Source organism: Rhipicephalus sanguineus, chromosome 10 (assembly GCF_013339695.2).
Source record: "Rhipicephalus sanguineus isolate Rsan-2018 chromosome 10, BIME_Rsan_1.4, whole genome shotgun sequence".
NCBI classification, from domain to species: Eukaryota; Metazoa; Arthropoda; class Arachnida; order Ixodida; family Ixodidae; genus Rhipicephalus; species Rhipicephalus sanguineus.
This window is the reverse complement of record NC_051185.1, coordinates 128,742,977-128,760,563: the sequence shown is the minus strand read 5'-3', so window position 1 is coordinate 128,760,563 and position 17,587 is coordinate 128,742,977. Positions and strand designations below refer to the sequence as shown.

General features: G+C 48.8%; 1 protein-coding gene across 1 annotated transcript in view; it reads right to left on the bottom strand.

Moving 5' to 3' along the window:
• The window catches only part of LOC119406732 (EGF domain-specific O-linked N-acetylglucosamine transferase), a 346,078-nt gene that overhangs the window by 228,584 nt on the left and 99,907 nt on the right, over positions 1–17,587 (bottom strand). Inside the window, exon 8 of the mRNA XM_049420193.1 lies at positions 476–567. Coding sequence (XP_049276150.1) covers positions 476–567 — 92 coding nt within the window. The remainder of the gene's footprint in view (positions 1–475; positions 568–17,587) is intronic.

Here is a 17,587-nt window from a genome sequence, read left to right as displayed (position 1 = left end):
GGAAATAAAGCAACGTAACCGAGTCGAAAAGAATATTAGGTAGGGATCAATCCTTCTGGGTGAGAGATACTTCCAATATGCCACAACTTTCTGCCCTCCACAAGCACCACTGTCCCGTGTTAAGTGGTTAGTCATGGTAGCCTATGGAGCACGTGTCAAGAAACGAGCAGGACAAGAGACGCAAGAGCCATCCATTCTCATGTGTCATCCTTGTTTTTTGATGCACGCTGCTATAGGCTCCCACGACTCGAAGGCAATGCGGGTGGGACCCGGTAACGCTATTGCGTTCCACTCTTAAAGGTGAAATGTCCTCCAGGTTTTCTTTAATATTTCTTTTGAAGTTGCACAATGATAACCATTATTCTTTGAACAGTACTTCATTTATGCAAGAGTAACCTAAAACTGTAAACTACGCACTTGTGAGAGTTAATTCAGAAGCTCTCAGTGGATAAATAGTGTGAACGTGTGGGCTTACTCGCATCGAGCTTCATGAGGACAGTCGGCCGATCCAGGACAACATCGCAGCCCTCAAGAGGCAGCTCTTCAAAGTGCTCCAGTTCAGCATACCTGTCGAGAGGCAAGACCAGCATGTGCGTTAAGCTACTCCATGTTCTCGTACTTATGAGGAAATAAGTGGAATGCCCTTAAGCAAAATTAACTTCTTTGCAAATGACTCTATTAACCTACATTAATGAGCAAACCTGACACACTAGATGGTCTATTAAAGAACAATCTATCTGATTTGTCTAATTCCTTGACACTTTTGAAGTTTGTCCTGAACTTGTTCCATATTTACTCTAACAGCTTTACTGGTCAACCGTGCATTATTGCATTGTATAATCATTCCTTCATGCTGCGACTAGGTAGATGCACTGTATCTCCTTCATTCTGAAATAACAGTGCTTTTTGTTTGTATTTTTATGGTTATTACCTCATTTTGTTTTAACTGTCTCATCGTTTTAACATATTGTTATCCTGAACAAAATGAAATGCCCGATTCCCGGCATTACATATTTACCCTAAGAGTAAGTAAATGAAATGAAATCAACTCATACAGAGTAAAGTAGCTACAATGCACAAACATTTGTGCTAATTGATAAGCGAGAGGACTTGAGCTTGCTGGTACACATTCATAGTAAAAAACAGTGCGATGTGATGTAGTGGTTATCGTACGCACTTGCTGATCGAGTGTTCACGAGTTGGAATCGCCGTGTGTTCTAAGTTTTTCTGTGGTTTACTTCTAAATGTAATAGGTGTATATAGATTAAATATGTGATAAAATATGTGTCTAAGCCTCCAAATCCCCAAACAGAGCTTAAAAGGTGACCTAAAATCAATTTTCAGCGCTAGTCCTGTTTCATCTGTCTCGTCCTTGTGTTTTCGCGCTGTTTTTTACTATGAAACATTTGTGCCTAGTCTCACGACCCGAGAAGGAACATGGCATAACAATAACAGCGCATATAACAAATATACTTTTACATTTCTTTTGACGTTCTTCACAAGCCTGGACACAAACGAAGTTGCGAAGCAACTGACTTGTCATGACATCTGGCCACAGGCTGAAAAATAAGAGACATGAAAGCTCAAGCTAATTCTCCATCTAAAAGAAGACCTGGAAAACGCATGACTGGACGTTTGAACAAAACGGTAATTTGAACAAACGTGATTTCACTATGACAAGTGTTAGCCCATAAAAATTGTGAGAGCTCTAGAAGCACTGCATCTCCTGCCTTTATCTAAATGTGTTGCACAACATGAGAAGTGCTTCAAGAGTTATTTTTGTATAGAGGATCACCATTGCCGTAGGACGACCGCTGCTACAGCTCAACTGAAAGGGCATCGGACGGGTTATTCGAAGTTCAGGAGAGTGGTCAGCTGGGCTAGTTGGTATGGATACATAGTAATGAACAGCGCAATAAACAAGAGGCAAAAGGGAACAACACAACGCAATAAATGTTTCGGTGGAAAGTCAGCGCTCAACCCATGTTCTTCCCTTTTCGTCTCTCTCTCTTTTTTTTTTTTTTTTGCTGTTCATTACTACTTTGGAAGGTTGGGTGTTCAGTGTCTGCCGGTTGCTAGTTGTCCCTACGTCCACTTTAATTTCGTCACATTCATATCATATTGACTACAAATAAGGTCCCCTATACTTTCCTTGGCTTGACTGTCTGTTGGTTCTCATTAAGGTTTTCTAGCTATGTTGCACAAATCAGCACCAAGGCTGGCCTACACAAACGTGTGATGAACCGTAATCCAATGCATCTTCTCCCCCGTGATAACTTTAAGAATGCTGCCTCTCGATAAGCCTTGGTCCCAGTCTTATTAGTTGTAGTAATTACGTATGAGCATTTATTTGCAATCAGTGATCATACAAGATATAAGGCAATGTGCGATCACAATGCCGCAAACTTTGCAGCAATCAAGCACAACCACGTACCGTCTCTTTTAGACGCTTACTTATATGACATTGATGCTAAAATTTTACAGGAAAACTGGGATCTGCTCGTTAAAGGGACACTAGTGAAACAATAAATCAGTATAACCTGATCAATTATACTTTGCAAACTCTAGTCTCGTTAATTTCACCACCATAGGTTTATTATTAGATGAGACAATCAATGTAATAACATTCACTTTTAAGTTTCCCGCCGTATTCTCCGATGTTGACGTCACTCATTTCACAGTGTTTTTCCCTAGTTTAGGTACACTGGCTCAATCAAATTTCATGAAACTTAGTATGTTGTCTCTGGCTCTCTTCCAAGACAATACACTTCATGTTAAAGCGCAGCTGTTAGGCACCCGTTCCTGCACTGAGGGGCATTGCTGTTCCCGTTGTCAGCGTTACCGATAGAACGAACGAGCATGAAAGAGAGCGAATGCAGAGCGCAGCGAGCCGCTGTGTTAGCGTCTACAATGTCTTGTGCCTGCTCACGCTTCTTGTGACAGCGCAATGCACACCTCTCACGCACAGGCACGAGAAAGTGGGTTGACCTGCAAGGCTTGAGAAAAAAAGAAGACGCACACGAGACTTTGAGCAATGCTCCGAGTGATGCGCTGCCAATGGCTGCAAATGAAATACCAAAAAAAAACGAAAGCAAATAGACGTTCAGCAATGCAGACACATAATAACAGACGTATAATGGCATTTTTCTTTGTAAAGGGTAGTAAGTTTTTTCTGGGTAGTAAGAACATTGAAGTGCTTCTTCATGCCAACATATCTACTGCAAGAAGTCTCGCTAGCTTCCAGAGCATTGCACGTGATGTGTGGAGCGACGCCTCCAATGCACAGAGTGGTGTACGTAGCACTTGAGCACTGGCAGTTTTTGTGGCAATATGTAACGAATGTTACATTGCTACAAGAAACACTTGTTCGTGCTGTGAAACATCATGGTATGGATGAACACTGGCGTGCCTATGAAAGCACTGCACAAGTTTTTTCACCAGCAGTTTCAGATGCTAAAGCTTTATAACTAATACTCTACCATTAATGCTTGTCAGTAACCCAATCAAGTTTTGGAAAACTGTAACAGATACTGACGACAGTGAAATTTTACTTGTTAACACAGGTGGCCTTCCAGGAAGTGCGCAACACATTTGAATGAAAACTTTGTCAGCAACTTTACAGTGCCGTTTGCTGGTACTACTGTTTCTTTGCCAATGCACAATCATCTACCAATGCCTACCAATTGTGATTGAAGCTCATGGCATTGTAAAATTAATGGAATCACTCAGAATGTCCTCAGCCTGTGGTGTTGCTGATACAGACTCAAGATTTCTTAAGGGCACAGGGTAAGGCAAAATTTGAAAAAAAAAATCACTTTTTTTCTTTGCAATTTGAGAAGGGTGTCTCTTTATGCATGTTTTCCACATTCGTGCTTTTCTGAACACCTTAACTGCTTATGACGAGCTGAACTCGTCATGGCTCTTCAGCAATGTTTCAAGAGGCTTTTGACGAGCCCAGCTCGTCAAATGGTGTTTTCCTATTTAAAACATAGACGGTAGCACTGATTCCGTGATTGGCGCTTTTATTGAATGAGAGTCTGTGCACTAAACGGCGAAATGCGTGCCTTGCGTCTCCCACGCTTTATAAACGAACATGGCACAGTCCTGTGCTTTGAACGCTACAACAAGGATGGTAGTCTCATCCAGTTTGTATGAGGAATAGTACATTTTGTGCACGGAAAGTCAAGTGGGACCCATACTTTCTGGAGTTGCAGAAATTTCTTTCCGAATATCGACCAAACGCCCCAGGTATGGGGTATTACCAGGCCCGCGGCCATGGAGGGAGGGTCCCCCCCCCCCCCCTTCCGAAATTCTGATGAAGGGTGTTTTACCGAAAATAAATAACGAAAATATGTATTTTTCAAGGCCTTCAGCAAGTGCCCCCCCCCCCCCCCCGCGCCCGAGAAAATTTTCTAGCGACGGGCCAGGGTATTTCACGACGGTGCGAAATATGATGAATAAAGCATTTTTGTAAGCCGTAAAACTTTTTCCAAGTATTTTTCTGTTTTGAACATGTTAATGAAGCATTTCACGTCATAAAAAAATTTGGCAATTTGTGACCAATTTTTCGTAATTTAATCGGCACTTAAGGGGTTAAGAAGCATCGTTTGTTGCTGAAAACCAGTTTTCAGTGATGCTACCGAGGACTTCTGATATGGAGCAATTTTTGGAGCAGCAAAATTTTCATTTCGCAGCACCTTGGAGCAGCAAAAATATTCATCTTGGAGCACTTTGGAGCAGGTAATTTTTCATATTGAAGCACTCTGAAGCGGCTAATTTCACATCCTGGAGTACACTGGAGAAGCAAGTTGCATTTACATTCAAGCACCTGAATAATTATTATGGGACTTTTATGAAGAGCTAGAAATATTTGGATTCATTGCAAATTCATGGAGAAAATCATCTCGGGCGCACTCCATATTTCACTCGATAATGTTAAAGTAAGGGCGTCACGCACTGGAGTGTTCTCAAATAACCTCTTCAGCCATTTTTTTTTTCGAAACTCGCAAATAAACAGAATACTGGATAATAAAAAATTCGCAGCATATCCACGGGTGAATGATGAAGAGCTTGGGCGAAGCTCCTGAAGCAATTATGGTTACACCGTGACATCTTCAGTGGTTTCGCCCAGCCATAATCAAAGCGATAGCCCAGTACATCATCAAAGACGTTACAAACACTGTATATATTTATACAAGAAATTTTATTAATCGTAAGTAGTAGCTAGACGTGGCTTCCGTTCCCCCTTCATTATAACGGCTTTATGGTCGGTGAAGTAATGGATCGGTGATGGATCGTAGTGGGATGTTTGCAAAGACGAAGTAGTGGGCAGTTTGCAAAGGATCGGTGATTGGAGATAATGTACGGGAGATACTGCCGATTACGCCTTACGCCGGACGCGTGACAAGGTTAGACTGAAAGGAGCTTCGCCCCTAAAATTGTTCTTCATGAAATAACGCTCTAAATACATCTATATGGTGATCAGCAAAAGTGGTAGACAAAAACTGCGACATACAACAGTGCCTCAGTGCTAAAGAGTCACACTGTCCCTAATGCATTTCCCTAAGACGACCCAAATACGAAGGCGAGGTTCTTTTTCTTCCCGATCAATTGTATTGCTAGGCGCAACGAGACATCACTTAGCTAGGCCCAGAAAGCAAAGTTCTTCCGACACACCTTTCTCTCTCCCTAAAGCCTCTCTAGGCTGTAGCAAGAGCAATTCTCGCAGTGCTTCCAGACTATGGCTTGCGCCTGCGCCGGGTTGCCTGGAAAATGGCGATCTGCTTTAAGCCAAGCATCCGCAAAACTATCCAAAAGTGCGTTAAACGGGGAGCACCGCAAAAAATAATGCGTATTCAAAGTTAACAGCCCGGTAGTTAACAACCTTGCCTTACATACCAAAATGGACTTCACCATGCCATCTTTGTTCCGTGCGCTAAACAGCTTCACTGGTCGTCCAGCTTACAGAGTGGAATGACTCCTCATTTTTAACAGCGAAGCTGTTTAAGCTATCGAGAGCTTGTGCCCCGTCGTGCAAAACTCCTCGGGTGAGCATGCGCCACAGGAATAGGGCAGAACCCCCTACCGAGTACAGCAGGTGTGAGCGTTAAATGAAAACTCTGCTCGGCGAAGTGGAGCACGTAAAACTCGTGAAAGAGACAGAAAGAGAGAGAAAAAGGGATAGAAATGAACGGAATAGAGACAAAAATATAGGGACAGAAAAAGACATGGAAAGAGGAAGAAAGAAACAAGACACAAAAAAGGAGACAAAAAACAGAGAGCAAGAGAGAAAAAGAAAAACAGAGAGAAGCAGAGAAGGAAGCAGAAAGAGAGATAAAGAGATAGAAAGAGAGGGAGAGAAAAAAGGAATAAATATAGAGCATGAAAGAGAAAGAAAGAGAGAAAAAGAAACCGATACAGAAAAGAGATACAAGAAACAGAGGTAAGTAGAATGGAAAAATAAAGAAAAACGAGGAAGCTGCGCTCTTCCTTCAGGCTAGGAGCCAGATGACACTAGTGCGAAGCTGCCATAATATTTTAGGGGCGAAGCTCCTTAGGGTGTGGGTCGTTCCCTCCTCTGTAGTAGTAGTAGTATGTAGCCAGCTCTAGTTTAATGAATTGCTCACTAGCTGAGCAATTCCCTACATATCATAATTTACAAGACATCGAAGTGTTCCTTGATTTAATCATGCTAAAAGACATACTATGCTGGCGATATACTCTAGTGAGCTTTCAACTTTTCGTCTTAATGTACATGATAAAGAAATCATTTCTACGAAAAACACAAAGCACACCTTGAGCAAGATGTTTGGCTAAGTGGGACCATGAGGCGATGCGAAGTCGGAGCATTTGCACGATCGCGTTCCGTTGGCTTTCGTTGGGCATGCTACCGACCTCGCATCGTGGAACGCGAAGAGGAACGCTATGCGCGTCGTGTCTTCCCTCTAGTCTTGCCGTTAATTCTCACAAAGGGAGCGGGGAACGCGCTCACTCTTGGCGCGCTTTCTCTTTCGCTCGGGAGCGGACACTTTCCCTGCGTTTCACCGATCACAAAGCGGTGATAATGAAGGGACCACGTAAACCAACAGTAAAATAAAACTTTGATGTTTAAAATATACACGGTGTTTCACACTCTTTCTATGATGTACTGGGCGTATTTCACGGAAGAGTTCCACGGTTTACCGATGATTCCCTCCGGAGCTTCGCCCCATTCATCACCATTCACCCCGTAGATATGCTGTCATTTTTTTTTATTGCGATAGCAAGTACATTGGCACTCTCGACGGGTTTTTGGCGTCGCCGTTGCAGTCATCTTCAGCGCAAAGTCCCGATTGATAACATCCACCCACGCATCGTATGTTCTACCGCTCTGGCGACGAACGCCGCTGAAGCTGAGATGAAACGAGCCGGCCGTCTCCGTCGCACGGAGCGCGCATGCGATAACATCATCCCGCGCGCGAGGCCTGCCGTCGACTGCTAATTAAGCAGAGGAAACACGGCGCCCGTCTCTCGTGAGGAGCATGAGGGGACGGGAGGTGATGGGGGGGGGGGGGGGGGCGCTGCGTCGCTCGAAGGGCGCAGGTATGGCTGGCGCGCGCGCTATCTTGACAGGCATCAGGAGACGGGTCGTACACTTGCTGCCCTCAACGCTTACTTCGTGTTTCGAGAACTGATAGCACGAAAACCGCTTCGGTCCCTGGAGCGGCCGTTTTGCCTTAAACCAGCGTTCTGTTGAGTTACGCGAGATCGAATGCAAAAGAGTTAGCTACTAGCCTTACTTCGTATAAAAATACAATTTGTTGCTATCGCATTCACTGCTTCGCTTCTACGCGAAACTATTTCTTTTTACCCGTCAGCTAGTGACCCTGGAAAGCGAGAGGCGGACGTGTAACATAGCGTAGCCGCTTCACAATGGACCTTCCGACGCCAGGGCCGTCAGCGACTGGCCCGACAGCTCCACATACTAAAACAAAATTGCGGCTGCTCCGACCACAAGGCATAGTTTTATTAATGAGACGACATTTAAAAAAAAAACAGCCAAATATTCGAATTAGGGCACCCCCGAGTTTGAAATGATAGGGCCTTTTACGGAGTATTTACCTCAAGAGCTATTACAAACCCGGATGTGCTGGTGGAAAAAAATTACGAAAAAGCTCTTCTGGATGAAGATACACGGAAAAGCAATATTACAGGAAATGCGCTCCCACCATTCATGTGCTCTTCCATGGACGTGAAGCGCGGAAAACTCGATATCTATGGCTAGTTTTCGCCGATTTCATTCCGGTATGCCCAAAAGCAGAGGTGACAGAAATTTTAGCGGCAGGCGTGTAGTTTACTGAACATTGCTTTAATTACGTGGCGTGCGACGCCTGAAACAAGCTATCAGCAGCGTTTCTGGAACATGCGACGTCCGCCGATGAATCGCCGAAACACCTATTCCTCGCTACCGAATGGCCTAGGCGTCCCGAGCCTCTGCGGAGGATGCGTTTTGCCGTCGAGCCGACTTGCACTACGGAAGCCGTGCCGGCACCGAGCATGGCGTGAGGGCTAACTCAGGACGCACGCGCAAGCGCTGTTTATTCAGCGGAGGAATTCTTGGTGTGTGGTTGTGACTATTGGCGGCTCCAAGATCAAGCTGCACATGTTTTGACGAGCCGGCGGTCGATTGCCAGTGATAGACGCCCCCAAACCCAAGACTATGGTGCAGTTTAGCGCAATTTAGGTTGATTTTATCAGGGTGGCGCAGTAAATCCAATGTGGCGCACTTTGGCACAGGAGTGGAATCACTGGCAGTCAGGGCTCAAAGTCTCCCTTCATCGGAGGGGGGCCCTCATAGGACCGCGACCTATACTATATTCTATATACATATATATATATATATATGTGTGTGTGTGTGTGTGTGTGTGTGTGTGTGTGCGTGTGTGTGTGTGTGTGTGTGTGTGTGTGTGTGTGTGTGTGTGTGTGTGTGTGTGTGTGTGTGTGTGTGTGTGTGTGTGTGTGTGTGTGTGTGTGTGTGTGTGTGTGTGTGTGGTAATGGGTCGTCCTTTCGAGCACCTTCTAGTGGGTCGCCCTCTTCGGCTCTTTTCGAAGAGAACGCAGCTCGCGCTGAGAGTCGGCCCCGCCTTGACTGTCGCTGTCGAGTATCGTCGCCGCTAATAAACCTCCTTATAATTTGGTGGAGAGTGCTGGGCCTTCACAACAACTTCGGCGTTCATTCGATGCCCCTGGCTTTTCGATCCCGTACCCTGCCGCCTACCATGCCTCAAGACGCCTCCTAGCAAACACCCCCGCCCGCACCGACCTCATGTCCCGGTGTCCCTCTTATTCGCGACCCTCCAGTCTTCACTGGCACCGATGGTACTGACGTGGAGGACAGGCTCGCGATTTACGAGCGCGTGAGTGTCCCCAATAAATGGGACGAGGCAGGAAAATTGATTAACCGGGTTTTCTACGTCGCGGGTGTGGCGCGCCTGTGGTACAACAACCACGCATCCGATTTTACGACGTGGTCCGACTTCAAGACCGCCATTATCAACGTGTTTGGCCGCCTTGCCGTTCGTAAGCTGCAGGCCGAACAGCGCTTACGTGAACGCGCTCAGCAGGCCGGTGAATCATTCACCAGTTACATTCGCGTCCGCGATTTCTGTTACGTCCGCGATTTCTGTAAGAAAGCCGACGCCACCATGTCCGATTCTGACAAGATCAGGCACATCATGAAAGGCATCGACGACGACGCCTTCACCATGCTGCTCGCCAAGAACCCCAGCACAGTGGCAGAGGTCATAACGCTCTGCCAAAGCCATGAGGAGCTGCGCCGGCAGCGATCGATGAGCCGTCGCTCTCCATCACGCGACGCCGAGCTCGCTGGCTTGTCGACCACACCCGACAACTCCGCGTTGCTCGCAGAGATCAAGACCTTCGTGCGCGAGGAAATCGCACGCCAGTTCTCTCTGCTGGACTTTGCTCGCCCTCGGTACGCTCAACAGCCGTCGACCACCCTTCTGCCTCCACTCCGTCGAGCAATTGAGCAGGAAATTGCGGAGGTCATGCCCGAGTACCACCAGCACCATCCGGCTCCTGCACCTTTGAGTTACGCCCAAGATGTCGCAAGAACGCCCCCATCAATCGCTACGGCTGCCCCACACATTTACACCGAAGCCTCCGCTCGACCTCTCTTTCGAAGCGCATGTACCGGTAACCTACGCCGACGTCACGCACAGGCCACGACTGCAGCCCACCATGCAGTCCTATCCAGAGTGTCGGAACGGAACGAAAACCGAAAACGAAAAACGAAAAAAAAAAACGATATTTTTGACCGGAACGAAAACGTAACCGAAACGTTATTTATTATTTCGTTCCGGAGCGAAACCGAAATTTTTTCAATCGTTTTTCGGTTCACGAGAAAATTCCGCAATCCGCAACAACTGAGCTCATGCAATGTAAGCATATCTCAGGGTATAGTATTAGCGCGTACCTCAGACAGGAATTCCAGAGCAAAGATACGTTGAAATTGTGCGAAAAACGAAAACAGGCAACCAGAGATGCTTATATTAACGCAAGTAGACTTTTGCGCGCCTGTCAAGTAGGCCAAAGTGGAGAGGGCATTGTCGGCGCTGAAGTTTGTTACAGCGAAAGCTGTTATGAGATCAAAACAGCCGATTTTGGCGCCATAATTGTCCGCCGCCGCCGGTGTACGTGACCGCTATCGCGTGATATAAGAAAAAAATTAAATGAGAAACAAATTTCTAGGATCCGCGCCCTCTGCGTGGCAGTCGGGTCTTCCACCACAGTGTCACGCTGGTGCTTATAACTCCATCGCAAAAATACTCTATACAGGCGTCATGTCGGGCAAGGAATCGCGTTAACATATGATATACCGTGACAGAAGTGTAAAATAACAACCAGTCATCACACAATGCTAATAGCGCAAGGAGTGTGTGGTTTAATGCTTCCCACCAGTGTTGCGGAGTAGCCGCTCCTGAATTGGAATGACTCCGGAATCATTCCACGTTTTCGCGACCCCGGAATGAAATGGGGACAACGCTCGGAGGAAAGGAATGGGAATGGAATTAAGCGCATTTTGCACCAAATGGAATGGGAATGGAATTCTGCCTTTTTCCGAAAATAGAGGACGTTTTCGCCTACGCGCTGTTTTTCGAACTTCAAACGTTAGTAAGTCAGAGCCTGGCAAATTAACACTAAAGCAGTACTTTTAAAATGGCTTGGCTGATTAGAAGCACGGTACATTTATAAGCAGCGCGCCTACTACAAACAGACGCATAAGTTGGTGTACAAACAAATGCATTACCCCGGCAGATACCGAAGGGAGAAACAAATTACCCCTACGCGTTGGTTCCCATTGATACCCCCACCCGAAAGGGCCGAATACTCTATGCATAGCCTGATCTTTATCTCACGAGCAGTTTAGTACCTGACACACGTAAATACCCTTTGCGACAAGGAAGACATTGCATACCTGAGCACAGGCGAACACAGAATGTTCTCCTCACCCCATCCATGCTTGCGAGGCGCGCTTGACAAGCGTGAGTGCTGACGGGCAGTGCGGCCCAGTGTTCCGTATTCGATGCAAAGACGCTTTTGTCAGCATAAAAATATGCTATGTCGTCATTTTAGCATTAACAGATTTAAGCTTAAACGATATTGAAACACCACCATTCGTTCTAACATTCTGACCATGCAAATACTATAGGTAGCGGGAGAACTGCCCCTGTGGGAATTAGTAGGGTGCTTGTACTGCACGAGATATGTCACCAAGCTACTATCCCTCGACCTTGGTAACGTGTTTTGCGTACTTATGCAGTTCTTAATGCATCTGATGGCATCAGCTTTATGGGGTGTTCATTCTTAACTCGATAAAACAACCAAGATGCCTTTCTTACTTTGAGGAATTACAGGAATGGAATCGAACTGCCAGGCCATTCCCAGAGTGCGAATGGGCTATGTTTTTTTTTTTCATTCCGAGAAATTTAAAGGAATGGAATTGCGGCAAGTTCTTATTCCCCGGAATGGAATTGGAATGGAATGGAGGCGCCCATTCCGCAACACTGCTTTTCACCCACTGCAAAGTGCTCAGCCATAATACTTCATCATCATCAGCCACAGCACAAAGTGCAGATAATGCCTTACAGACGTGTAACGGGTACCGCGATTCTCCGAAGAATGACGAAAAATGGCATAGTGGGAACTTTGCTACTTCAGAAAAATTGCGACGATTTATGACGTAGTGGGTACCTTGCATGTTTACTTGTATTAGTTGCCCCAAGAGATAACAACAGGCTCTACAAAGGCCGCTCTTCTAGCTTTTGCTCTGACAGTGCTGCGTGTTTCACGCAGGCCTGGCTAGCTTTTTATCAGAACAGCGGCCTCGCACATCAGAGAGTACACTCAATGACGTGCTGCTTCTGAGATCGTGCTCACTTCCTTAACACAAAACATTAAGCCAACTAAAAAAATTCGTATTTGTCTTGTGAGAAAATAAATACTATGACTTTGAAATGAATACTGGTTTGTGCTAGTTGGTAAGAATACGTGGTACAGTTACTTCCACTCCTCTGAAGAACGTGTTTTAGCCTTGTCCCACTTTCTTAAGAGGAGGGCAAGTAACTACATGACAAATACAATGTTTTTTTATGATTGCCTTACCTTTTTCATACTTTTTTTTCATACAAAAGAAAAAAGAACCTTTACGAACCGTTACGGAACGTTTTTTTTTTTTTTTTGTTCCGGAACAGAAACGGAACGGAACTTTTTGCGGTGGAACGAAACTAAAACCGAAACGAAAAACATTTCGTTCCGATACCCTGGTCCTATCACTTGCCGCCCCGTCAATACCGTCCTGCACCATGGGCGGGCCCTGCCCCAGCGAACCGATGGCGCACACCTGACAAACGCCCTATATGCTTCGCATGCGGTTACGGCGGCCACATGGCGCGCTATTGCAATTGCATGCAGCCGCCTAGAGACTCGCATACTCTCACGAGCAAGAGCACGAGGGGCGTGCTCACCGAGAAGAGGCGAAGAGGGCGACCCACTAGAAGGCGCTAAAGAGGACGGCCCATTACAGCATTCTAATGCTTCTGTACAATTACCCCGGGTACGCAAAGGGAGCCGCCCGGCGACCTAACAGCTGGTCACTATGAACGGGTCATGGTAGGGCTTGAGGCGCTCCACGTTCACAATGTCGCGCCCTCGACGGCGCATGTCCGAAGATGGCTCAATGGGTTCAATAAGGTGACCGGGGACGCGCGTTCGACGACACGGTAGGGGCCTTCGCATTTGGGCAGTAGTTTGGAAGAGAGGCCAGTTGCAGTGGTCGGGACCGAGAGCCACACGAGCGCTCCAGGGAGGAACGTGGACTCAGAAGTGGTGGTGCCACCGCGAATGCTCTTCTGCCGCTCTTGTTCGTGCGTCGTAAAGGTCTTCGCAAGCTCGCGACATTCTTCAGCAAGCCTGGCTGTGTCCGAAACAGGCGCACATTCAGATCGATCCGGCCTGTAGGGAAGGATGGTGTCGATTGTGTGCGACAGGTGCCTGCCGTAAAATAAGAAAAATGGCGAGAAACCAGTAGTGCTCTGAGAGGCGGTATTGTAGGCGTACGTGACGAAGGGCAGAATGGCATCCCAATTTGTGTGGTCGGCTGCGACGTACATTGAGAGCATGTCGCCGAGCGTGCGGTTAAAGCGTTCGGTGAGGCCATTCGTCTGCGGGTGGTAAGCAGTAGTTTTGTGGTGAACGACGTTGCACTCTTTGAGAATGGCTTCGACGACTTCCGACAAGAAGGCACGGCCTCGATCACTGAGCAGCTCCTGGGGCGGACCGTGACGCAGCATGAATCGGTGGAGCAGGAAGGAGGCCACATCGCGCGCTGTAGCCGCTGGGAGGGCGGCGGTTTCGGCGTATCGCGTTAGATGGTCAACAGCGACGATGGCCCAGCGGTTACCAGCCGAAGTCAGAGGAAGTGGTCCATACAAATCGATGCCCACGCGCCCAAACGGACGGTTAGGGCAAAGTAATGGTTGTAGACCTGCTGGCGGCACGTGCGTTGCAGGTTTTCGGCGTTGACAATCGAGGCAGGAGCGAACGAAGTTCTGCACGTAGCGGTACATCCCTCGCCAGAAGTATCGTTGTCGAATGCGGTGGTAAGTTTTGGATACCCCAGAGTGCGCGCATTGCGGGTCAGAGTGGAAGGCCTCGCATATTTCAGAACGCAGACTGCGGGGTATCACTAGTAGCGACTGGCGGCCGTCGGCGTTATAATTGCATCGGTGCAGTAGGTCGTCACGAATGGCGAAATGGTGGGCTTGACGACGCAACGCGCAAGTGGATTGTGTTGCCGACGCATCCGTCAGCAAGTCGATCAGCGAGGTGATCCATTTATCCTTGCGCTGTTCGGTAGCGATGATGTGAACGTCGATTGAAGAAACAGCTATGTGAGATACTGAGCAGGGGGCATTGTCGTCAGGCAAGGGAGAGCGCGAGAGGGCGTCGGCGTCAGCATGCTGGCGTCCGTTGCGGTACAGCACGCGGATGTCGTAGTCTTGCAGGCGAAGTGCCCAGCGGGCGAGACGGCCTGAGGGATCCTTCAATGACGACAGCCAGCATAGTGCATGATGGTCGGTGACGACATCAAATGGGCGACCATACAAATAAGGACGAAACTTTGTAAGGGCCCAGATGATCGCCAGGCACTCTTTTTCCGTGACTGTGTAATTGGTCTCGGCTCTGGTAAGCGTACGGCTTGCGTATGCCACGACATATTCGGGGAACCCTGGTTTGCGCTGCGCAAGGACAGCGCCGAGGCCTACACCGCTGGCGTCCGTGTGTACCTCCGTTGGGGCCGTAGGATCGTAGTGGCGTGGTATGGGAGGAGACGTCAACAAACGACGGAGCTTTGCGAACGCGTCGTCACACTCGGACGACCATGAATTTAGGGTCCGTTACTTCCAAGGAGCTTCGTCAGCGGCGATATGATGGTGGCGAAGTTTCGTATGAAGCGTCGAAAGTACGAACACAGTCCTACGAAACTACGCAGTTCTTTGACGGACGTAGGTTTGGGAAATTCGGCCACGGCCCGAATCGGGAAGGATTCCGTCCTTGGACACGACGTAGCCGAGGATCGTCAGCTGCCGTGCTGCAAATCGGCACTTCTTCAGATTCAGTTGGAGGCCTGCGTTGCGCAAACGCGTCAAAACATGCCGCAGACGTTGGAGATGCGTGGAGACGTCCGGAGCGAAAACGACGACGTCGTCCAGGTAACACAAGCACGTGTGCCATTTCAAGCTGCGCAGAACGGTGTCCATCATGCGCTCGAAGGTCGCGGGCGCATTACACATACCAAACGGCATGACGTTAAACTCGTACAAGCCGTCGGGCGTGACAAAGGCTGTCTTCGGTCGAGCGTCATCCGCCATGGGTACTTGCCAGTACCCCGAGCGCAAATCAAGAGATGAAAAGAATTCGGCTCCTTGCAAACTGTCAATCGCGTCGTCGATTCGCGGCAGCGGGTAAACATCCTTGCGAGTAATCTTGTTGAGCCGTCGGTAGTCCACACAGAACCGCACGGAACCGTCCTTCTTCGCAACGAGAGCATCGGGAGACGCCCATGGGCTGTCCGAGGGCCGAATAACGTCGCGTCGAAGCATACCATCGACTTCTTCATTAATGACCCGGCGTTCTGCTGGAGACACGCGATATGGACGTTGCCGCAGTGGTGGTTGGGCGCCAGTGTCGATGCGATGCGTAACAGCGGAAGTGCGGCCGAGAGAAGTTTGCCCGACATCGAAAGAAGAACGAAATTCTTCCAGGAGGCAAAGAAGTTGGGAACGCTGGACCGATGTGAGGTTGTCAGCAATGGAGGACCTAAACACATCAGCAGGTGACGAATCGGACGTGGAAACAGCACTGAGGGTACGGGAGCTGGCGCAGTGCGTGTCACCCGCTGCGTCTATAACTTGTGCGTCTTCGAGGGGTTCCGCTCTGCCGAGACATTCCCCTCGCACCAACGTAACAATGAACGGGGATGGGTTGGTCACAAAAATATCCGTGTCGCCCTGAGTGACTTCCACGGTCGTAAATGGCATCAGCAAGCCTTTCCTAGTGAAAACGCGGTCACATGGAGAAAGGAGTGCAACGGCGTCGCAGAAACCGGTGCCACTGACACAGCCGTTGACGAATTTGCAGGAACTGTGATGTCGTCTTTGACGAATACCTTGGTCGCAGCCGATGAACTGTCTGCCGGCGTCAAATCTGAGAATGGTGAAAGCGCTATTTCGGCTGGCGCGCAATAAATGACGGCGTCGTGGCGGGAGAGAAAATCCCATCCCAGGATGATGTCGTGAGAGCATGAGAAAATTATGATGAATTCGACGGCGTACAGAGCGTCCTGCATCATGACACGGGCTGTGCATACCGCCGTCGGGAGAATACATTGGGCGCTGGCTGTACGGAGGGAAAGACCGGAAAGTGGCGTCGTCACTTTTCGTAGCAGGCGGCTTAGTTTAGCGTCCATAACGGATACGGCGGCTCCAGTGTCGATAAGGGCAGATGCGCGAACACCGTCCACAAAAACGTTTATCACGTTTGATGGGCTTCGCTGAGGGCTTTCGCAGTTCGATAGCGTCGCAGCCCTTGCCTCGTGGACTGCGACGACTAGTTTTCCTGGTCGCGTGCGACCGGACGTGGGCGCATCGGTGACAGTGAGCGACGTCGGGGAGACGGAGAGCGCCGCGTAGATGGAGCTTGGCGTGACGTCGGTGACAGAGGCGTAGGTGGGGCGTAAAATGTGCGGTTTGACTGGCTGGTGGCAGGCGACACGACTTGAGGCGGCTGGACGCGATTGCAATAACGCGCCACGTGGCCGGCGTAACCGCATGCGAAGGTTATGGGGCGGTTGTCAGGTGTGCGCCATCGGTTTGCTGGAGCAAGGCCCGCCCATGGCGCAGGATGTGATTGACGGGTAGCGACTGATATGACTGCATCGTGGGCTGCGGTCGTGGCCTCTGGATTACGTCGGCGTAGGTAGCCGGCACAGCCGCTTCGAAGGACTGATGTCTAGCGGCGGCTTCGGCGTAACTGTGTGGGGCTGCCGTAGGTATCACTGGGGACGTCCTTGCGGCAACTTGGGCGCAACTCAGTGGTGCAGGAGCGGGATGGTGCTGGTGGTACTCAGGCATGACCTCCGCGATTTCCTGCTCAATCGCTCGACGGAGGGGAGGGAGAAGAGTGGTTGACGGCTGGTGAACGTACTGAGGTTGAGCAAAGTCCAGCAGAGCGAACTGGCGCGCGATTTCCTCGCGCACGAATGACTTCACCTCTGCGAGCAAGGCGGAGTGGTCGGATATGGTCGACAAGCCAGCGAGCTCGGATGGAGAGCGACGGGTCATCGACCGCTGCCGGCGCAGCTCCTCGTAGCTCTGGCAGAGCGTGATGACCTCGGCCACTGTGCTGGGTTTTTGGCGAGCAGCATCGTGAAGGCATCGTCGTCGATGCCTTTCATAATGTGCCTCATCTTGTCAGATTCCGACATGGTGGCGTCGGCTTTCTTATACAAATCGAGGACGTCTTCAAT